At 38.1% G+C, this 23,915-nt stretch overlaps 1 protein-coding gene across 2 annotated transcripts in view; it reads left to right on the top strand.

Annotated features, from left to right (window-relative positions):
* The first annotated feature begins 575 nt into the window (after positions 1 to 575).
* Positions 576 to 23,915, top strand: part of PRIM2 (DNA primase subunit 2) — a 316,216-nt gene continuing 292,876 nt past the window's right edge. For both annotated transcript variants that reach the window (XR_012433693.1, XM_005552641.4), the window contains exons 1-5: positions 576 to 647; positions 1,396 to 1,558; positions 3,431 to 3,534; positions 6,759 to 6,838; positions 8,484 to 8,604. Coding sequence is in view for 1 of the 2 variants with exons in the window: in XM_005552641.4 (XP_005552698.3) it covers positions 1,405 to 1,558; positions 3,431 to 3,534; positions 6,759 to 6,838; positions 8,484 to 8,604 (459 nt within the window). In the remaining variant the exon portion in view is untranslated. The remainder of the gene's footprint in view (positions 648 to 1,395; positions 1,559 to 3,430; positions 3,535 to 6,758; positions 6,839 to 8,483; positions 8,605 to 23,915) is intronic.

Below are 23,915 nucleotides of genomic sequence, written 5' to 3'. Positions count from 1 at the left end.
AAACTATGTATTGTATGTAGCTAATGATGATCTTGTAACTTGTTTCCTCATCTGCCAAATGGGGGTAATACGACCGTATAGGACCTTAAACGTCGCTGAAAGATTAAACGAGGGGAAAAAAGAGCCCTTAATAGTGAGCTAGGTGCAAAAAGGATCCTAATGCTTTTTTTCCTCATTCCTCCCCAGATTGAAAGTGATGAGTGCCAGCTCTGCGGGTTAAAGCGCCATATTCTCCTCAATATACGGAATATTTGTTAGTGTCCCCAAACGAACTTACATTGGTTCAATTTTCGGCGTATGGGAGTTTTCGCCACTAGCATTCAGCACCCCAGTTTCAACCGTTAAAAGCTACCTACTCCACGTACGGGAAATGCATCTTAAAATTTGGAAAAAAGAAATCCCCAAAACATTGACATCCAAACATTTTAAAGCTGCCAAAGTCCGTGAAACGCCTTGAGCTCCCAGACGCGCTTCACTGAGCATGCCCAGAGCCCCAGGCACAACCCCCTCCAAGCGGCCGAGGGGAGGTGGGGGAGGGCGGGCCTTCCGTGCTAATCGCTTCCGCTTCCGGTTTCATATGAACTCTCCCGCCACCCGGGAGCGGTAGCTGTCAGCGTTTGTGTTTCCCCGAGTTTGAATTCTTGCAGGTAAGGGAAACTCCCGCGAATTTAGGACAGAGAGCAATTCTGTTGTTGAGGCTTGCAAGTCGACAGAAAGGAGAGACGGATCACTTTGCAGGCAGCAGGAGCAGAAGGACAGACTTGGCGGGTTGAGAGTAGTGGGTATTGGTTGATTGGTTGGGGCAGACACTCAGGTACCAGGGAGGAGTTGGGGGCAGATAGGTTTGCTAGTGGAGTGGGCAGAGGTGTTGGGGATGGAACTTTTATAAGGCACTTGTGGATGCTCCCGAAAAGGAGTTCCGAAAGACAGTTGTTCTGTTTCCCAGAGTCATAACAGAGAAAGTGAGTAACTGGACCCAGTCCATCAAGTGAGACCCTCATTTAGCCAGAACCTACAGCACTCTCCTCTAAGTTCAGGATTGCAGACCACGTAAAACCTTATATTAACTCTTGGGATCGTAAAGATCCAGGAGCAGTGACACACAGGCCTGTAATGAGCAGGCAACATCACCTGACTTTCATGTTGCTGAAAATTAGGATCACCACCTGCGTCTGCTCTAGCGCCTCTCCCACCCCCATTACAAAATTATTATAGGTGTATTGTAGAAAATCTGGAAAAGAGAGAAGGACATCACCCAGGAATTGCCACTGCTAACATTTTGTGCATGCCTTCAAGTCCATTTTTTTTTTTCTGTTTGTGTAATTATTTTTTCGTGTTTTCTTTTTCCAACTTTATTTTCCATAATTTTATGCTTTTTATATGCTTCCTTCTAAGGTGACCAAGATGGAGTTTTCCAAAAAAAAGTGGAGGATGCTGAGATTGGCAGGTGACCAGAGGAATGCTTCCTACCCTCATTGCCTTCAGTTTTACTTGCAGCCACCGTCTGAAAACATATCTTTAATAGAATTTGAAAACTTGGCTATTGATAGAGTTAAATGTAAGTACTATTTAAATTAGAATGTATATATTCTTGAGAAACTTACTTACCCTTTGTGAGAATGAATGAAGGTAATTTATTTCCTTCATTCAGCAATCCATTCAACAAATATTTATTGAGATAATTCATTTCCTTCATTCAGCAATCCATTCAAGAAATATTTGTTGAGGGTTTGGTACTCATTCATTTATTTATTGTACAGTGCATATTATTGAGTGCCATTATGTTCTAGGTGGCAGGGATTTTGATATGAATAATGTTATTTTTTGTTGAAGTTGTATTCTAGTACATGGAGACAGACATCCAAAATAATAGTCATAATTCAGTATTTTAACTGCTCTAGAAGTAAATGGTGGTGCTGTTGAAACAAAGAAGTGGGAGTGACTGACTTAGTCTGATTAAATAAGCTTCTTAGAGAAGTTGAAATGTGATCTGGACCTTGAAGAATGGGTAGAAATTTTCCAGCAGAGAAGAAGTGAAGAGTTTTTCCAAGCTGACATAATGGCCTATACAAAGGCTTGGAGCATGAAAGAGAATTTCATATTTGAGGTAACAGTAACAAGTTCAGGAATTCAGGGTGGATGGAGAAGTATGGAGGGCATTTTGTGCCATGCTAATGATATGATATCGGGGTGTAAGAAGGATGTGGCCATTGTCCTGGGGGCCTACTTAATCCTCAGTGTGTTGCTAGAGAAAAGAATGGGCTAGACATGAATTGAAACAGAAACACTAGTGTTGTTTTCAGAGTTTATGTTCCAGGATATCCTTGTGGGGAAATCAGAATGAAAGGTGAGACACTGGTAATCATTCTTAGAGGAGCAGGGTAAGCACTGCTAATACAGAGAGGAGGCACTCAGTGCCTGTGTGTTGAATGAAAGAATGAAGACAAGGGAGAAAAGGGTTTTAGAAAGCTTAGCAGTGTCAGATACTTCATAGGGATTAAGACGGTGATTGAAAAGTGTCCCTTGGGTTTGGCACTTGAGGTGAAATGATACGAGCCTGAACTATGATAGTGACAATGGCAATGATAGGAAGGGAGAGAGTTAAGGGATACTGAGGGAGGTAACATGGATAGGATTTGGTGACTGGATATGAGGAGTGAGGGAGCAGATGTGGAGTGGCTGAAGTTCCTGCTTGGATGATCTCATGCATAGAAACTCTGCTGATGGAGATGGGCATGGCAGGAAGAAAAGTAGGAATGAGGGGAGGATAATTAATTTGGATATGCATACCTGTGGGACATGGGGTTTATGTTCCTGAGACAATTAGAAGTTCTTCATTCTTGACTTCAAAAATGCCTCCAGAGAATAATTCATCTGAGGAAAGATTGATAAGGTGCTTTAGGAACCTTTGAACAGTATGTAGCATCTGTTCAGGATGGTTCATTTGGCTGATTGGATGGTCCTTCTTCTTCACTGTTGTGCCCTGTCCTCGGCTTCATCAGGAAAGGAAGGGATGCTTTTTTCCTGTTGAATCTATGCCAAGTGAATGACGCCTGCTGCGTAACAGGCAGCTCACAAATGAAGGATGCAAACAAGGAGTGCCTAGTTTTTTTCCCATACTGACATACTTTTCTGTTCCTCAGCAGCAGCAGCTCAGTACGGGAATGATTATTCACCGTCCATCCCTCTTCCCTGATTGAGAATCCCTGGTATTAGATTATGCTATGAGACATGGATATTTTCTGCACATAGATGGACATTATCATCTTATAAGCATATATAGTTTATATAATGTAGTTACAGGAAATAAACTGGCAATTACTTGTCATATTCTATAAACAAGTAATTATGGAATTGCCCTCCATAGATTTTGTTTTGGATTTAGTTTTAAAACATTATCTTGCATTTGTACCTTTTTTCTTTTTTTTAGTGTTAAAATCAGTTGAAAATCTTGGAGTGAGCTATGTGAAGGGAACTGAACAATACCAGAGTAAGTTGGAGAGTGAGCTTCGAAAGCTCAAGTTTTCCTACAGAGTAAGTAAAAAAGGAAAAAAAGTTCCTTCAGTTTCCATATATGTATGTGTCGGGTGTCACTTGTGGGAAAGGTATTATATTAGGCACTGGGCTTTTATAAAGACTAATATATCATGATCTCTGCCTGGAGATTCTTCAGTCTATTAGGGGTGATTGACATGAAGTCAGATGATTATAATATGGCAGGGTTTCTCAACCTCAGGACTAACATCATTTTGGGTCTAACAATTCCTTGTTGCAGGGACTCTCCTGTGCGTTGTAGGATGCTCAGTGGCATCTCTGGCTTTTACCCCTACATATTTCCAGACATTGCCAAATGTATCCCGTGCAATACAGGACGATGACTGTGTTTATAGATGCATGCTCCAGGAACTCCAAAAACATATATAATTATGCAGCTCAGATTGGGGAGGTTTGGGATGGCTTTCCAGAAGAGGTAGTAGTGGAGCTGCATGTTGACAGATGTGGTTAGATTTTCATTTTGGGAAGATGACTGCCAACTGCAGATTGACAGGATCATGTCTGTTAGGAGGGAAACCAGTTAGAAGCCTGGAAATGATGAGAGTCTGAATTAAATGAGAGAAGGGGACTGGTTGAAGAGGTATTAAGAAGGTAGAATCAAAAGGTTTTAGTGACTGATTGTAGGGGGAATGGAGAGAGAAGAGTTATAAATGACACCCAGGTTTCTAGTTAGGAAAATTAGTGGATGGTGGTAATATTTTGAGATGTGATATGCAGGAGGGGAAGCAAGTCTTGGAAGATGTAGAGTTTAGTTCTTAACATGAATTTGAGGTGCCTGTGGAGATGTCTAGTGGACAATTGGATACACAGGTCTGAATATACAGGAAGACATCTGGTGGGAGTATAGATTTAGCAGAAGGTTGGAATCACCAGGAGTAGGTAAGAGCACTCTAGGAAGATATTTGAGAGAGAAGAGATGATGGTGGAAGTAAAGACATGAGGAATACCAGTATTGAAGGTAAAGTAGAATTGGAGGAGTTTGGGAAGGAGAATGGAAAGGAGCTTTCTCAGAAGTAGGAGATGAACCAGGATAGTAGTGTCGTAGAAGCCAAGGAGGGCTAGAGTTTCAATAATAATGATCATGATATTAATAATGATAATAGGGAATAACAACAGCAGATATTTATATTAATAGTATGTTTACTATATACCAGACCTTGTTCTAAGTGCATTACATATATTAGCCCATGTATGTAATTCATACAGCAGTCTTATGAGGTAGGTATTATTATCATCCCTATTTTACAGATACAACCTATTTATTCACAGACTGAATAATTTGCCCAAGCTCATAAGATGGTAAATGGTGGAGCCATGGGGGTGGTTACCCCCATGCTGCTGTTCTAGATAGTGAGTTCTCACAAGATCTGATGGTTTTATAAGGGACTTTTCCCCGTTTTGCTCAGCACTTCTCCTTACTGCCACCATGTGAGGAAGGACGTGTTTGCTTCCCCCTCTGCCACGATTGTAAGTTTCCTGAGGTCTCCCCAGCCCTGGGGAACTGCGAGTTAGTTAAACCTCTTTCCTTTTATGGGTTTACCCATTCTTGAGTATGTCTTTATTAGCAGCATGAGAATGGACTAATATAGCTTTACATGCCAGGAAGAGGAGATGCTTTGTAGAGATGGATGGAAGGCAACACACGTGTATACAGAAGCTTGGGACTGAAGGAGTCTGCCTGGTAGCCTTTATTTTCTGTAAAGCAGGTGAAGTCATCTGTTCAGAGAGAAGGGAAAGGTGCTGTAGTAGGGGTCTTGGGACAACTGGTGAAGACTGAGGATTTTCTGAAAAGTGAGGAAGGAGATGATTTTTTGTCAAATCTCAATACTGCTACTTACTCTGGACAAACTTTATGACCCTGAACAAGTTACATAACTTCTTTGTGCCTCAGTTTCCTTATCTGTAAAATAAGATTATAGTAGTGCCTACTCGTAGGGTTTTTTTTTTGTTTTTTAAAGGATTAAATGGGTTCATGCCTTAAAAATGTTTAGGGCACTTTTATGCCTGGTGCCTAGTAAGTGCTCAAGACATGTTTGCGCTTATTATTTTGGATCTGACTATTGGCAAGGATCTAGTTGAGATTATAGGCCATGAAATTATATTTTCCAAATTCCTGTAGTTGTGTTTTTCTCCAGAGGTTCTTAGCACTTTGAGAATAGGACTGCAGAGTGTAGTTGTAGATTAAGAATCTAGGTTTTGCCAAATGGTTGAAATTAGAGAAGCTGAGGTTGATTCCTGTAGTTGTGTTTTTCTCCAGAGGTTCTTAGCACTTTGAGACTAGGACTGCAGAGTGTAGTTGTAGATTAAGAATCTAGGTTTTGCCAAATGGTTGAAATTAAAGAAGCTGAGGTTGGTGTAAGAAGTTGTTGAAGTGGTGAGCACCCTGGATATAGGCTGGAAAAGAAGAAAATTAAAAGAGAGGGGTTGGTGGGAAGAAAATAGTGGGGTCCAAACTCAAGAGGTTTTGTTGAGATTAGTTTGCTTCTTGGTTTCATCTGATTGATAGCTTAAGGTAAATGATAATTGCCCTGAAAAGCATATTAAGAAATGTTTTGGCAATGAGAACACATGGCCACAGGGAGGGGAACACCCCACACCAGGGCCTGTCAGGGGGTTTGGGGCAAGGGGAGAGAGAGCATTAGGACAAATACCTAATGCATGCAGGGCTTAAAACCTAGATGATGGGTTGATAGGTGCAGCAAACCACCATGGCACGTGTATACCTATTGTAACAAACCTGCACGTTCTGCATGTGTATCCCAGAACTTAAAGTAAAAAGAAAAAAAAAAAAGAAGAAATGTTTTGGGACTGGGTGTGGTGGCTCATGGCTGTAATTCTACTGCTTTAAGAGAGTAGAGTAGGAGGATTGCTTGAGACCAGGAGTTCGTAACCATCCTGGGCAACCTATTGAGACTCCATCTACACAAAAGATAAAAAATTAGCGGAGCATGGTGGGTGTTGCTTGTAGTCCCAGCTCTTTGGGAGGTTGAGGCTGGAGGATCACTTGAGCCCAGGAGTTGGAAGTTATAGTGAGCTGTGATTGACCACTACCCTCCAGTGTGGGTGATAGAGCGAGACCCCATCTCTAAAAAAAGAAATGTTTTTGAAACTTACTTTACCATTGGCTCAGGCTAGCTCAGTATTTCTTTATACCTCTTACCATTCTAATGCATTTATTTTATTCATGTGTCATTATTTTTAAGGAAAACTTAGAAGATGAATATGAACCACGAAGAAGAGATCATATTTCTCATTTTATTTTGCGGCTTGCTTATTGCCAGTCGTGAGTATATGTTTATATTCTCACAGTCAAATCTGGTGTCATGGGTTATAAATTGGTGTGTGGTAAGTTGATGTGTTGTACTGAACATAGGAAAACCCAGAATAACATCAGGAACCAGTTGATCATGGGGTTGAACACTGTTACAGTAAATTGTTTGGAGCAAATTGTTTACTTAAAAATACTGAAAAAAATTCTATCACAAAATTTTGCCTGATGAAACACTTTTTAAGTTTATGAGAGAGACTCTTCATTTGGGATTTTAAATTGGAAAGGATTTTATTGGGAGGAAGGACTTTTGATACTTTTCCTGCAAAAAAAAGATAATATTTATAAGAAACAATTAATGAAACCCACACTTGAATTTGATACAGGTTTTTGGAATTTGAGCTCTATGGGCCAGTTAAATCTAAGATTTTTGTTTGGTAGTTGGTTTTTTTAAGTTAACAGTGCCACCCAGAGGTAGTAAAGTTAGTTGCTTTTTTTAAAACTGTTTTTCCCCACATATTAATTTTGGTCACATAATTTAGTTATGGCTGTCTTTGTTTTAATTAATAGGCTTATCAAGTGAGACTCTTGAATTGCTTACTATCCCAAGATAATAATTGGTAAATTACTTACCAGTTTTGGTTCTAGAGTTTTTCTTCTATAAAAAAGCATATGTAGTTTATGAAATTTATATAATAAATACATTGCTGACAATCTGTGAAAATCTCCTAAAAATGTGAAATCATATTTTGCATCCAGTAGGGTAATTATTTTATTATATAACAGTAACACCCCTTAGTATCTGCCTTATAAATGAACATTTTATTGCTTTTAAATATTGTGGTATACATGTGCATATTAAATTTTATGAAATTATAAATTGTAAAGCCATGAGCAAAGTGTCCTTTGCAAAGTTAATCTGATCAAAGTTGCCTTAAAAAATTTGGTGTCTTTTATTTGGCATTTATAAAGACACCTCAAGCCAAAGGAGTGCCCCATTTCCCCATTTCCTTTTCTTTTTTTTTCTCTTTTCTCTCTCTTTTTTTTTTTTTTTTGAGCTAGGGTCTCATGCCATTGCCTAGGCTGGAGTACAGTGGTGCCATCTCGGCTCACTGCAGCCTCAACCTCTGTGGGCTCAGGTGATCCTTCCACCTCAGCCTCCTGAGAAGCTGGGACTATAGGCACATGCCACCATGCCTGGCTAATTTTTTTGTAGATATGGGGTTTTACCAAGTTGCTCAGGCTGGTCTCAGACTTCTGGGCTCAGGTGATCTGCCCGCCTTGACCTCTCAAATTGCTAGGATTACAGGCATGAGCCACCATACCAGCCCCTATTTTCTAACATAAAATGAATATTTTGAAGTTACATTAAATGCATGAAGTATTTTATGTTATTTAAAAATAATGCAGCTGGGCTCGAAGCATTCTGTATTTAATCCTTTTAATTTTTAACACCCCCTATACCTTGTACCCAACACATCCCTAGAAGATTGTGATATGTGGTATTGATATTCTCCTTACCATGATAGAGGACTTGCATGTTTTTAACTGCTGTCCATTAGCATCTTGCTTATGTCTGAATATTGTTTTATAAACATTTCTTAGATTTAATAATCACTGGATTTTTAGTTTGTACTCATGCTTTCTGTCTTCATTTCAGTGAAGAACTTAGACGCTGGTTCATTCAACAAGAAATGGATCTCCTTCGATTTAGATTCAGCATTTTACCCAAGGATAAAATTCAGGATTTCTTAAAGGATAGCCAATTGCAGTTTGAGGCTGTAAGTATATTTTTGTAGTTATTTCTAATTGTTCTCACTGTTCATTTTTCCCTTCTGTCTTAAGTGCTGGTACTAATGTGTGGTGTATTCTCTTTACATTCTGCAAGTACCTGTCTGAAACAGTAGCTAATAGCTTTGGATAACAATATGTCTTTCCTTCTCTATGACTAGAAGAAAAGGGGCTCCTTAATAACACAGTCTCACATTTAGTTCCTCTGTTAAATATGTGCTTTATTAAAGCACAAGAAGGTTTAGTTTATAAAGGTTCACCTTTAACCAAAATTTTGTTGGCCAAAAAATTTCAAAATTAATAATGTGTTAAACTAGACAAGTGATGGTTATTTATTTATAGTTGTGAAATTTAGAGGAGGTAACACTTTATATAAAAGTCAGTTGTCAAGCGGGGCATGGTACCTCACACCTGTAATCCCAGCACTTTGGGAGTCTGCGGTGGGCAGATCACTTGAAGTCAAAAGTTCGAGACCATCCTGGCCAACATGGTGAAACCCCCACTCTACAAAAAATATAAAAGTTAGCCAGGTATGGTGCTGCGTGCCCGTAATCCCAGCTAGTCAGGAGGCTAAGGCATGAAAATTGCTTGAACCCGAGAGGTGGAGGCTGTGATGGGCTGAGATCATGCCACTGCACTCCAATCTGGGCAACAGAGCAAGACTCCATCTCAAAAAAAAAAAAAAAAAACAACAAAAACCCAAAAAACAAAAAGTCAGTTGTGAGTAAAATCTGTCTGAATAGTTTTGCAGATAAATCTGAATGATTTACGTATTGTAATTATATAAAAAAGAAGAGACCTTTGGGACTCATTTAACAGGGATAAGTATTGGAAATAGAATTTATATCTTTTTTTTTTTTTTTTTTTGAGATGGAGCCTCACTCTGTCATTCAGGTGGGAATGCAGTGGTGTGATCTCGGCTCACTGCAACCTCCACCTCCTAGGTTCAAGCGATTCTCCTGCCTCAGCCTCCTGAGTTGCTGGGACTACAGGTGTGTGCCACCATGTCCGGCTAATTTTTGTATTTTTAGAGACATGGTTTCACCATGTTGGCCAGGCTGGTCTCAAACCCCTGACCTCGGGTGATATGCCCGCCTCAGCCTCCCAAAGTGCTGGGATTACAGGTGTGAGCCTCTGTGCCTGGCCTAGAATTTATGTCTTTTAGGTAGATACATGCCACAATGGGAATGTAGAAAAATTCCGTTTTGGAAGTTTTAGAGCAGTCAGATGGTAGTAGGACTGGCTGAGACTCTGTTTTGTTGTTGGAATGCATGGCTTGAAGCCAAATAAAGTAAAAAAGTAGAAGTTGCAATAGGTGAAAGACATTGTTCTGTCTGACAAGTAGAAGACATATCCACTGTTCAAGGAACACTATGGAGTATATGAGTTAGGGAAAAGAGACTGTGAAGGGAAGTGAACAAACATTCTGTAGACGTTTAGTATTGAATATATGCTAGGGAGGCAGTTTCTATAGTTTCTTTCATTTGCTTCATGAGGTTTCTAAGTCACATCTACCTTTGCATAGACAGATGTCATGCATGGTACCATCTGAACCAAAACCATTGCATCTTCCATTTTGTTTTTAACTTTTATCCTTGGTGAAGTCCATTATTGCAATTATCAATTACAGTTAATTTATCCGTTCATATTAGAAATAGTTTATTTTTTGCTTCTGTTGAAATTACTGATTTTTAGTAGTTTATAGAGAGAAGTGTCCTTGAGAAGGTCTATTATTTATTCTAGAGCAGCTATCTCCAACCTTTTTGGCACCAGGGACTGGTTTTGTGGAAGACAATTTTTCCACGGACTGAGATAGCAGGGTGGGGAGGGATGTGGATAGTTTTGGGATGAACTGTTCCACCTCAGATCATCAGGCATTAGATTCTCATACGGAATGCACATCTTAGATCCCTCACATGTGCAGTTCATAGTAGGGTTCCCACTCCTATAAGAATCTAATGTCTCCACTAATCTGACAGGAAGTGGAGCTCAGGTGGTAATGCTCACTCACTGGTCACCTCCTGTGCAGCCTGGTTCCTAGTGGGCCATGGACTGGTGCTGGTATTGCAGCCTGAGAGTTGGAGACCCCGGTTTTAGAGTGTCTCAATGCATTGTCACATATAGTTTTTTAAATAATAGATTTATTGAGCTAGAATTCACAAATCTTGACATGCCCCCTTTTACAATGTATAATTCATTGGTTTTTAGTGTAATTACAGATTGTACAACTAACACCACTATGTAATTTTAGAACATTTTCATCACCCTAAAAATGAAACCTCATACCCATTTATGGTCACTCCCTCTTCTTCCTCTCCCAACCCTTGGCAGCCACTAACCTGCTTTCTGTCTCTGGATTTGTCTGTTCTGAACATTTCATATAAATGGAGTCATACAATATTTGGTCCCTTGTGATCAGCTTATTTTACTTAGCATAATATTTTCAAGTTTCATCTATGCTGTAGAATGTATCTGTACTTAATTTTTTAATTGCCAAATAATATTTTACCTGTTCAGCATTTGAGGGACATTTGGATGGTTTCCACATTTTGGCTATTATGAATAATGCTACAGTGAATATTTGTGTCCAGGTTTTTGTGTGAATATGTTTTCCTTTCTCTCAGGTGTATACCTAGGAGTGGAATTGCTAGATCAAAGGGTGATTCTGGCCGGGCGCGGTGGCTCAAGCCTGTAATCCCAGCACTTTGGGAGGCCGAGGCGGGCGGATCACGAGGTCAGGAGATCGAGACCATCCTGGCTAACATGGTGAAACCCTGTCTCTACTAAAAATACAAAAAACTAGCCGGGCGCGGTGGCGGGCGCCTGTAGTCCCAGCTACTCGGGAGGCTGAGGCAGGAGAATGATGTAAACCCGGGAGGCGGAGCTTGCAGTGAGCTGAGATCCGGCCACTGCACTCCAGCCTGGGTGACAGAGCAAGACTCCATCTCAAAAAAAAAAAAAACAAAAACAAACAAAAACAAAGGGTGATTCTGTGTTTAAACTTTTGAGGAGCTATCAAAATGTTTTCCAAAGTGGCTATATCATTATATATCTTACCAGGAGTGGATGAGGGTTCCACTTTCTCCACAGCCTCACCAAAAATTGTTACCTTTTAAAAAAATATAGCCATCATAGTGGGTATGAAGTGGTATGTAATTGTGGTTTTGATTTGCATTTCTAATGAAGCTGAACATCTTTTCATGTGCTTATTGGTGATTTGTGTATCATCTGTGGAAAGATGTCTGTTCAAATCCTTTGCCTGTTTCTTAGTTGAATTGTTTGTCTTTTTATTGTTGTGTGTTCTTTGCATATTCTGGATACAAGTCCATTATCATATGATTTACAAATATTTTCTCCCATTCTGAAGGTTATCTTTTCTTGATCGTATTGTTTGCAACAAAAAGATTTTTTTTTCTTTAGATGAAGTCTAATTTATCTTTTTTTCTTGTTACTTGTGCTTTTGGTGTTGAGTCTAAGAAGGGTTTGCCTAATGTGAGGTCATAAAGATTTACTCCTACAGTTTTTTCTCTAACAGTTTTGTAGTTTTAGCATATCTGTGGTTCATTTTGAATTAATTTCTATACATGGTGTCAAGGAAGGGTCCAACTTCATTCTTTTGCATGTAGATATCTAGTTGTCCCAACATCATTTGTTGAAATGACCGCTTTCCTCATTGATTTATCTGGGCACACTTGTCAAGCCAGTTGGCTATTGATATGGTTTGACTGTGACCCCACCCAAATGTCATCTTGAATTATGGTTCCAATAATCCCCATGTGTCATGGGAAGGACTTGGTGGGAGGTAACTGAATCATGGGGGCAATCTCCCCCATGCTATTCTCATGATAGTAAATTCTCATGAGATCTGATGGTTTTATAAGGGGCTTTCCCTTTCACTTTGTTCTCATTCTCTCCCCTGCTGCCCTGTGAAGAGGTGCCATCTGCCGTGATTGTAAGTTTCCTGAGGCCTCCCCAGACACGCGGAGGCCTCAGGATTAAACCTCTTTCCTTTATAAATTACCCAGTCTCAGGCAGTTCTTTATAGCAGCGTGGGAACAGACTAATACAACTGTCAATGTAAACATTTATTTCAGTACCCTTAGTTTTATTCCATTGATCTGTCTGTCGTTATGTCAATACCACGTGGGTTTGATTATTGGTTACTGTAGCTTTGTTGTTAAGATTTAAAGTTGAGAAGTATGAATTCTCCAGCTTTGTTCTTTTTTTAAGATTGTTTTGGCTATTCTGGGTTCCTTGCATTTTTTAATGAATTTTGGGATCAACTTGTTAATTTCTACCAAGAAGCTAGCTAGGATTCACATTGGGATTACACTGAATCTGTAGATCAGTTTGGGAGGTACTCTTTTGTAATGATATTAAGTCTTCCAATCCATGAACATGGGATGTCTTTCTATTTATTTAGATATTCTTTAATTTTCTTTCAACAATGTCTTGTAATTTTTTGTTAAATTTATACCTAAATATTTTATTATTCAATGCTATTGTAAGTGGAGTTGTTTTCTTCATTTCACATTTGGAATGTTCATTGCTAGTATATAAAAATCCAGGTGATTTTTGTATATTGATCTTGTATCCTGCAACCTTGCTAAACTTGGTTTTTTTTTTTTTTTTTTTTCCCTGAGACGGAGTCTCGCTCTGTCACCCAGGCTGGAGTGCAGTGGCGCGATCTCGGCTTACTGCCAGACCCCCCTCCCAGGTTCACGCCATTCTCCTGCCTCAGCCTCCTGCTTGCTGCCATGCCCAGCTAATTTTTTGTATTGTATTTTTAAAAAATTCTAACAGTTTTATAGTGGATTTATTATGAGGTTATGTTTTCTACAGAGATATTCTGACTCCTTACTTTCTAATCAGGATGCTTTTTGTTTCTTTATTTTTGCCCAGTTGCCCAGCTAGAATCTCCAGTACAGTGTTGAATAAAAGCGGCAATAGCATTCATCATGATGTCAGGGGAAAGATGTCTTTCACTATGTTACATGGTATTAGCTGTGTGTTTTTTTAATAGATGCCCTTTGTCGGATTGAGAAAATTTTCTTCTAATTCTAGTTGAATACTTTCATTAAGAAAGGATGTTGTATTTTGTCAGTGCTTTTCCTGCACCAATTAAGATGATCCTATGGTTTCTGTCCTTTATTAATATGGTATGTTGGGCTGGGTGCGGTAGCTCATGCCTGTAATCCCAGCACTTTGGGAGGCTGAGACGGGCAGATCACGAGGTCAGGAGTTCGAGACCAGCCTGGCCAACATAGTAAAACCCCATCTCTACTGAAAAAAAAAAAAAAAAAACCAAAAGATTAGCCAGACACAGTGGCACGTGCCTGTAGTCCCAGCTACTCGGGAGGCTGTGGTAGTAGAAGTGTTTGAACCTGGGAGGTGGAGGTTGCAGTGAGCTGAGATCACGCCACTGCATTCCAGCTTGGGCAAAAGAGTGAGACTTTGTTTCAGAAAAAAAAAAAAGCATGTTGTGTTACATTAATTGATTTTTGGCTGTTACACCAGCCTTGCAATCCTGGAATAAATCCCTCTTGGTCATGCTATATAATCTTTTTAATATGCTGCTTTGTTTGGTTTGCTAGTATTTTGTTGAGGATTTTTGCATCTCTATTGATAATGGATACTATTCTGTAGTTTTTTTGTGATGTCTATATCCGGTTTCGGTATTAGGATCATATTGGCCTCGTAGAATGAGTTGGGAAATGTTTCCTCCTCTTCCATTTTTTGGAGGAGGTTGTGAAGGATTGGTGTTAATTATCTTTTAAATGTTTGGTAGAATTTACCAGTGAATTCATCTGGGCCTGGGCTTCTGTTTGTGGGTCATTAAAATTACCAATTCATTCTCTTTACTTATGAATCTATTTAAGTTTTGTATTACTTTTTGAGTCAGTTTTAGTAATTTGTGTCTTTTTGGGAATTGTTCACTTCTTCTAAGTTATCTAATTGATTCATGTGGTTATTCTTAGTGTTCTATTATCCTTTTGATTTCTTTAAGAAAATAAAAGGATTGGTGATGATGTCTTCTCTTTCTTTCCTGATTTTAACAATTAGAGTCTTCTCTCTCTCTCTCTTTTTTTTTTTGTCATCTAGGTAGAGGTTTGTCATTGTTACAGGATTTTTTCAAAGAACCAGCTTTGGTTTCATTGATTTTTCTGTGTTATTCTCTAGACTCTATTTCACTAGTTTCCACTACAGTCTTTAGTATTTCCTTCCTTCTGCTTGCTTTGGTTTGGTTTGCTCTTTTCTTTTAGTTTCTTAAGGTAGGAGTTTAGGGTATTTATCTGAGATGTTTTTTCTTTTTAAATGTAGACACTTATAGCTATAAATTTTCCTGTGAGCACTGCTTTAGATGCAAACCATGAGTTTTTGTATGCTGTGTTTTCTTTTTCATTTATTTCAGAGTATTATTTTTTTTCTTTGACACATTGATTAGAAGTGTTTAATTTCCACGTTTTTGAATTTCCTGAACTTCCGTTACTAGTTTTAATTCCCATTTTAGTTTGAGAATATATTTTACATGACTGCAATCTTTTAACATTTATTGAATTTTATTTTATGACCTAGCATGTGGTCTGTTCTAGAGGATGTTCCTTGTGTGCTTGTGAAGAACGTGTATCTGCTGTTCTTGGTTGGGGTGTTCTGTAGATACAGTCTGTAAGATCTGGTTAGTCTATAGTGTTTTTCAAAGCTTCTGTTTCCTTGTTCATCTTCTGCCTATTTGTTCTATCCATTATTGAAAATCGGGTACTAAAGTCTTCAACTGTTATTGTTTATTTATTATTTTTATTTTTATTTTTATTTATTTATTTATTTTTGAGATGGAGTCTCACTCTGTCACCCAGGCTGGAGTGCAGTGGCGCAATCTTGGCTCGCTGCAAGCCCCGACTCCTGGGTTCACTCCATTCTCTTGCCTCAGCCTCCCAAGTAGCTGGGACTACAGGCGCCTGCCACCTCACCTGGCTAATTTTTTGTAATTTTAGTAGAGATGGGGTTTCACTGGGTTAGCCAAGATGGTCTCCATCTCCTGACCTCATGATCCGCCCACCTCAGCCTCCCAAAGTGCTGGGATTACAGGTGTGAGCCACCGTGCCCGGCCTATTTATTATCTTTAATTCTGTAAGTTTTTGCTTCATTTATTTTGGGGCTCTCTTGTTAGCTGCATGTATGTTTATAATTGTTAAATCTTCTTGATGGGTTGACTCTTTTATCATCATGAAATGTTCCTCTCTAGCAACATTTTTTTGTTGTTGTTTTAAGGTCTGTTTTGTTTGATATTAGCATAGCCATTCCAGATCTTTTATGGCTGTTGTTTACGTGATATGTCTTTTTCTATTCTTTTTATTTTCATCCTTTACCTGTGTTTGAATCTAAAGTGTGTTTGTTGTAGATATCATATAGTTGGATCATATTCTTTTATTTTTTTATTCATTTTGGAAGTCTCTGACTTTTGCATGGATTGTTTTATCCATTTATGTTTAATTACTGATAACTTAGGATAACTTAGGATTTCCATGTGCCATCTATGTGTTTCCTATGTCTTAAGGTTTTTTTTGTTCCTCTATTTCTCCATTACTGCCTTCTTTGTGTTAAATTGGTACTTTCTAGTGTACTATTTTAATTCCCTAGCTGTTTATTTTGCTATATTTTTTGAGTTATTTTCTTAGTGGTTTCCCTTATAATTATAATTATATTTTATTTTAAAACAATCTAATTGGGATTAGCATTAAGTTAATTTAAATAGTGTACAAACTTTTGTTCCCATATGCTCTGTTCCGTACCCCCTGCCATTGTGCTAGTGTGGTCATACAAATTATTTCTTAATATATCAACAGAGGTAAACTTTTTGTGTTCTAGATTGTATGAAAAATGTATTTATTATACTGTCAAACTTGAGTGTAATTTGCCTTGGTATACAGGCAAATACCTGTATGTTGGGAATATTTCTCATTGACATTTTGGAGATATTGCTTGCTGAACCTTTTAGCTTCTAGAGTTGCTCTTGAGAAGCCTGATTTCATTTTGACTTCTTATTCTTTGCATGTCACTTTGTGTCCTTTGCCAATCCCACTCCCTTGTGTAGTGAACTTTCATGGCAATGTCTGCATCTTTTTTCACTTTTTTGGGATGGGAACTTGGTGGGCTCTTTTAATCTGAAGATTTGATTCTTCAGTTAGGAAATCTCTTTTTATTATTGTTTTAATAATTTCTTTCTTCTATTTTCTATGTTATGTCTTTATAATCTCTTGTTTGTTGGAATTTACATCTTCTGGATTGGTACTCTTATTTTCTTTTCTGTCCTGACATTCAATCTTTGTCTTTTTATTTTATTTTCTGGGAACTTTCACCAACTGTTTTCTCAATTTTCTATTTATTTATTTTTCCCACCTGTGTTTAATTTTTTTCTGTTAAATTTACTTAAAAATTGACATAAAATTGTATGTATTCACTGTGTAAAATATGTTTCAAAGTATACATTGTGGAAGGATTACATTTAGCTAATTAACAAATGTATTACATCAACATAGTTATTTTTGTGGTGAGGATACTTAATATCCACTCTCAGCATTTTTCAACCATACAATTTGTTGTCATTAACTGTAGTCATCATGTTGTACAATGGATCTCTTGAACTTAATACTCTTGTGATTATGCATCCTTTGACAAACATCTCTCTAACCTCTTTTCCTCCCTAACCACCCCAGCTGCTGGTAATCACTATTTTACTCTCTATTTCTATGAGATCAACTTTTTTAGTTTCCACATATGAATGAGATCTGACATACTTGTCTTTCTGTGCCTGGCTTTTTTTTACTTAACATAATATCCCTGTTTCATTCATGGTGTTGCAAGTGGCAGGATTTTCATCTTTTTTATGACTGAATATTATTCCGTTGTGTGTATATATCGCATTAAAAAAATCCATGTATCTGTTGATGGACACTTAGGTTAATTCCATATCTTGGCTGTTGTGATGAGTGCTGCAGTAAATATGGGTGTGCAGATGTCTTCGGCATACTGATTTCATTTCCTTCAGATACATACCCAGTAATAGATTTTGCTGGAACATATGGTGGTTCTATTTTTAATTTTTTGAGGAACTTCCATATTGTTTTTCATTTCTACGAAAAATAAAAAAAAATAGCAGGGTGTAGTGGTGCACATCTGTAATCCAGCTACTTGGGAGGCTGAAGTGGGATAATTACTTGAGCCCAGGTGTTGGAGGCTACAGGGCTGCAGAGCAAGACCCTGTCTCTCAAAGAAATAAGAGGATAATAATGATTTCCACCTCACAGATTTGTGAGGTTTAAATGAGGTAGTGTGTATAGAGTGCTTAGTACTGTGCATGGCATATATGCTAGGTAGTAATATTACAGAGAATACAGAAACAGCATATGCCTGTATTGTGAAGAAGTTTGGAGTCAATTAGCTTGATGTGTTTTTACTGCAATTAAAAAAAAACTGATTTTGAGTCTTTTTGTTTTAGGAAACAGGAATTTATGGGAAATGTGTGCAGTTTTAACAAGAGTGTTGGTGTTTAAAATTACTCTAGTTGCTTCTAATCTGTTTGCCGTATTTTATTTATTTATAAATTTATATCCTGTTTCATTTTGCTAGTCATTTGAGATGCATTATAATAAACCTGTTCATTAAAGTAACATGCATAAATACGGATAAACTTGAAAGATTGGCTAAAGGGATGATCGATATCCATATTTGTACATCCCAGGTTGGTCTTATACAGCTTCTAAAGGGAGCAGTAACTTTGGCTTCCTGTGTGACTGTTTTAGTTTTTCTAGTTTAGTGATTAGTTGGGGGATAGGATGGAGAGGTAGTCCTCCTAGGGTGTTTATCAGAACGTGGGTGGAGGTTAGTATAGAGTATAGAAAACATTATGCCTTATGTTTTTGAAATATAAACCATAGAATGTAAAACTATCAAGTATTTGTGGCTGATGGGGATTCATGGAAGATAGAGTAACAAAGTATTGCAGAGGGCTTGACAGAGTAACCATTCCCGTGATAGTCTGCAATCACTTTCCAGGCAGAGACGTTTTCCCCTCTTGTTCGTGGACTCTCCCATGGCATCTGATACTGGTAATTAAGGCACTTGAATTCAGGTGCTGTTGATTAGCTTGTCTCCAGGTCTCTGCAAGCTCTTCCCATTTCATTGTAGGCTTTCCCAACTTTTACCATTTCATTAATAGGAACATGTATACTTTCTTCACTTTGGTTAGAATATTTAGTTTGCATTTGAAAGCTATTATACCTCATCAGGTATCAGTGACGCTTTTAGACTCATGACAAAGCAAGGTCTGGGCAAAAGTTACTAGCATTTGTTGCATGTGGTGGTGTCTGATGTGTGACCTGCTGCCTAAGTCAGGTGCTGCCGCCTAAGTCAGGTGCTGCTGCCTAAGTTGAAGTGGAAAGAAACAGAAGGGAGTGGGCAGCCACGGGGCCATTTTGGTTTGTCACAGAAGCTGGATTGTTGGCACACGTCTTAGAGTCAACCTGGACTTAAAAGTGCTTGTGTGCTGTGTTTGTGTGCATTTCTCTGTCTTTTCAGTTTCCTTAATGCTGCTGTAATTGCTTTTATGTTGATCTACTTCTGTAAATAAATACATTTTTACCTTAGGAGGGGATGCAGTGTTACCCTTAAGTTGTATTATGCATCCTTCTGTGAGAAATATGTACATAAAAAGGGATCATTAATTTCTGGTGTTCTATTACTGACTTGGGCAGTGCATTGATACTTTTTTAGTCTATACTGGGTTTCTGGTGGATAGTAGATTCTGAATCCTTATGACATAGCATAGGAAGCCTTAATATGAAGTGTTCAAAAAGGAAACACTGATATTTTTCGTTCTTTGACCTATATGTAAATAAATCTGATTTTAAATCTGAAATTTCTAAGGAGTTTCAATGAGTAAATATTGCTGTCCATGAGGACTATTTTGCATCTCCCATTGCTGAGTTGATTGACTTAACCTTGGTCACATTAAAGGTGAATGGGTAAGGTTAAACAGATTCTATTAATGTTTCTTCAGTTGGCCAGTTAGGGAAAGGTCAGGCTTTGGCAGCTGTCAGCCTTACAGACAAAGAGTTTCTGTGCTATTGCAGTCTAGAGTCTGACAGCAGCTTATAATTTACCTGGATGCTTTTTAAAACCTCCTTAAGACAGTCAAGAAATATTTTTTATTGGCTTTGCAATACCAGTGGGTCTAATGGCAGGATGCTTTTCATTAGAGTACTACAGAATGGCAGGTACGGTGAAAATGAGCATTCTTAAATATGTGGAAGAATATTCTATGTGTCACAAATGATGACTCTGCTTCATATTAAAAAGACCTAGTGTTCAGTTGCCATTTATGTTCGGGGAAGTGAGGACTTTTAGGTGAAGGCAAGTGAAGTTGGTAACCTCATTGCCTGTTTCACTGAAAACAAGTAAACATAAAACTTCGAATTACTTTTATTTAAAAGTAATTTTTCTTATCCTGAGCCTGACATTTAAAATTTGTTTCTTATCTCTTTTAGTTTAAAGCCTTAATTTCTTTTATCTTAGAAGTTATTTCATGTCATTCGTGGTTGGTAATTACTTTTCAGTGAGGATTAATTCAAGTTTAATTTGTTATTTGTTATTGAAAATGTCAGTTATGAATTTATTAGGAGCCTTTGGAGGCTTTTCTCCGGTTAACATTGGAACATTGAGTTTACATTGATTTAATAGTTTTAGGTGTATTGAATTTTAAAATACTTTTAGTATTCTGTTTTTATTTCTGAGATACTGCAAGTTGGCCTTAAATTGTCATAGTTTTTTGATCATTTTTGGCCCTTACTGTATTTTTTTATTGTTTATTGGTATCGTTTGGTTTGTTGTAGTTCGTTTTGAATGTGTATTCGTTATCATGGCCTACTCCATTTCTATTATATAAAATATGAATATCCCATGCATTGATATACGTGACTGTCTTTATAACTACCCTCTTGGGTCTCAAGTTATTATAAGCCTATTAATAAGTTGCAAAGCAATTTTCGTGTGATGCCTGCAAAATAGAGAGCTGTGTGTACCTTTTTATATCTTTTGACACAGAATAAACTACAGCCAATAAGGAGTCTGGTGGTACAGCTATGACAGGACACACAGATGTAACAGTAGAACAGGCTAGAGAACACATGTGTTTGATAAGCCTGGAAGCTTTCCACAGGGCTTCTGGCAAGCTATTGACTATGACAGGAGTGAAAATGGAGCCTGAAGAAGAGTGAAGTGGGATGGTAAAACACACACTCTCAAACACTCTCAGTGGAAATTACAGACCTAAAAGGAATTAGGAGGAACGAGATTAATAATCAGATGAAGAGCGTTAAAGAAAAAAAAATTATTCATGTCATTTGTTAAAGACAGTAAGGAAGAATTTATTCAAAGGGGTACTATAATGGGTTTTTGTAGTAGGGGAGAGAGATAAGCTCGAGTTGGAATATGATAGGATAGATAGGGATTTGGGGCAGGGGTCAGGGTGGATTGAAAATTATTAAGAGGTAGTAAAGTGACCTAAGGAATTTTGCTGAAGGCAGACCAGGATCATAAGATATTAAAGATGGTCAGACCAAGGGTGGAGGATTTTCCCTAAACTTACTTAGCAGGATTCTCACTGAAACGGAATTAGCAGGCCTTATCAAGAATAGGTTTCAGGAGCTTGACAGGAGTTAGGTCAAGGAGAGAGTCTTTGCCAAGGGTCAAACGTAACTTCTGAATAGAGAAATGAACTGTTTTATGTTCCAAGAGCGTGAAGTAGGCAAGATTGACAGTCCCAGGCAGGGTACTCTCTGAGTGTTGAGTGAATGTTTAGTGTCTAGAGAAAATACTGGCTGAATTCAAAAGATTTGTCTCAATTCTGTTTCATGAACACTAGACATCTTTAAGATGAGTATAGTAAAATTGAGTACTTATTTTTTTTCAAGGTTAAATATTAGATAATAGGTATATGTTGTATATGAAATGAGCTTTTCCATTGAGCTAGATTTAAGGGATTATGCTGCTTTGCAAACTTTTATTTGTTCTGTTTCTAGGGAAGTTGATGATTTAGAAAGAGCACTGTATTTCTGTTACAATTGCATACCTTTACCTTTCAAAATGATTTAAATGAAGGCATTAGCATAGGGCTTCCTTTTTAAAATTAAACACTACAAGTGTAATACTTTTGTTCTCGTAGTGGTTTTTGGCATCAAATAATTATGGAAGCCGACCTTGTATTATTTTATGTATATTTATTGGGCAGTTACAGTAAAGTATCGATACATTTTATATTTGGAGAATGGAGAAACGTTTATTGAGTTTTCTAGTTAGTTGAGGCCTAACCATTATGCATATAGTTGTAAAAATACACCATGGCAGATGGTCTTAGTGGCAATATTTTAGAGTTCACAGAATTTGGATTTTTCTAATCAACCTACAAAATTAGATTCTGCTCATGATAATATGGTTTAAGCCGAGAGATGCTATGGCTAAATGTGAAACTTCAAGCTGAATTACCCTTGAAGGCTAAAATTAACATATTCAGAAATTTCCAAAATGACTTGTGAAAGTCATTTCTCTTTTTTAAAGTTTTCATATAGCTTTTCAATATAGAACTCTTTATATTCCTATTGTTGATGGCTTTCCATGCCTATAACTTTTGCCCTTGAAAAAAAAGTATGTCTTTAAATTAGCTGAAGTTTCCCCCACACAGAGCTATGTCCTATTTGTTTTATAATGATATATATCTATCTTATTTTTATTAATTTTTTTTTTGAGACAGGGTTTCACTCTGTTGCCCAGGCTCGAGTGCAGTGATGTGATCTTGGCTCACTGCAACCTTCGCCTCCTGGGTTCAAGGGATTCTCCTGCCTTAGCCTCACTAATAGCTGGAATTGCAGGCACATGCCACCATGCCTGGCTGATTTTTGTATTTTTTGTATTTTTAGTAGAGATGGGGTGTCGCCATGTTGACCAGGTTGGTCTTGAACTCCTGGCTTCAAGCGATTCATCCGCCTTAGCCTCCCAAAGTTCTGGAACTATAGGCATGAGCCACCACGCCTGGCCTATGTATATATGTGTGTGTTTGTGTATGTATATATGTATATATACATACATATATATTTATATCCTCAAAGAATGAAACTAATTATACTAAATATCATTTCCAGTGTTAAATATTCTTTGTAATTTAACATTTACATTATGGAATGTGGTTTCCAGAAAGGGGTTCCGATCCAGACACCAAGAGAGGGGTCTTGGATCTTGTACAAGAAAGAATTTGGTGTGAGTCGATAGAGTAAAGTGAAAGCAAGTTTATTAAGCAAGTAAAGAAACAAAAGAATGGCTACTGCATAGGCAGAGTAGCACCACAGGCTGTTGGTTGGCTATTTTTAAGGTTATTTCTTGATCATATGCTAAACAAGAGGTGGATTATTCATGAGTTTTCTAGGGAAGGGATGGACAATTCCCGAACTCTGGGTTCCTCCCCTTTTTAGACTATACAGGGTAATTTTTGGATGTTGCCATGGCATTTGTAAACTGTACTGGTGCTGGTGGGAGTACGTTTTAGCAAGCTAATGCATTATAATTAGCATATAGTGAGCAGTAAGGACGACCAGAGGTCACTTTCGTGGCCATCTTGGTTTTGCTGGGTTTTTGGCTGGCTTCTTTAACGCATCCTGTTTTATCAGCAGGGTCTTTAGGACCTGTGTCTTGTCATAAGCAGTCTTGCCGACCCCTTATCTCCTGTGCCTGAGAATGCCTAACCTTCTGGGAATGCAGCCTATCAAGTGTGAGCCTCATTTTATCCAGCCTCTATTCAAGATGGAGTTGCTCTTGCTCTACTAGAGTCTTTTGACAGTGTTACTCATGTTTTCTGAAAAAAGATACTGAGCAAAATAAATATATACTTTTTTTTTTTTTTGAGACAGAGTCTTGCTCTGTCACCCAGGCTGGAGTCCAATGGCGTTATCTCGGCTCACTGCAACCTCTGCCTCCCAGGTTCAAGTGATTCTCCTGCCTCAGCCTCCTGAGTAGCTGGGATTACAGGTGCCCACCACCATGCCTGGCTAATTTTTGTATTTTTGGTAGAGACGGGGTTTCACCAGATTGGCCAGGCTGATCTTGAACTCCTGACCTTGTGATCCGCCCACCTCAGCCTCCCAAAGTGTTGGGATTACAGGCGTGAGCCACCATACCCGGCCATGTATACATTTTTTAAAATTCCATAATCTTTATAACCTTTCCTTCCTCCAAGTTCCCTGAAAATTTAATTCTT

Source organism: Macaca fascicularis, chromosome 4 (assembly GCF_037993035.2).
Source record: "Macaca fascicularis isolate 582-1 chromosome 4, T2T-MFA8v1.1".
NCBI classification, from domain to species: domain Eukaryota; kingdom Metazoa; phylum Chordata; class Mammalia; order Primates; family Cercopithecidae; genus Macaca; species Macaca fascicularis.
The sequence above is the reverse complement of the archived record's forward strand: the minus strand, read 5'-3'. Positions and strand labels throughout refer to the sequence as shown.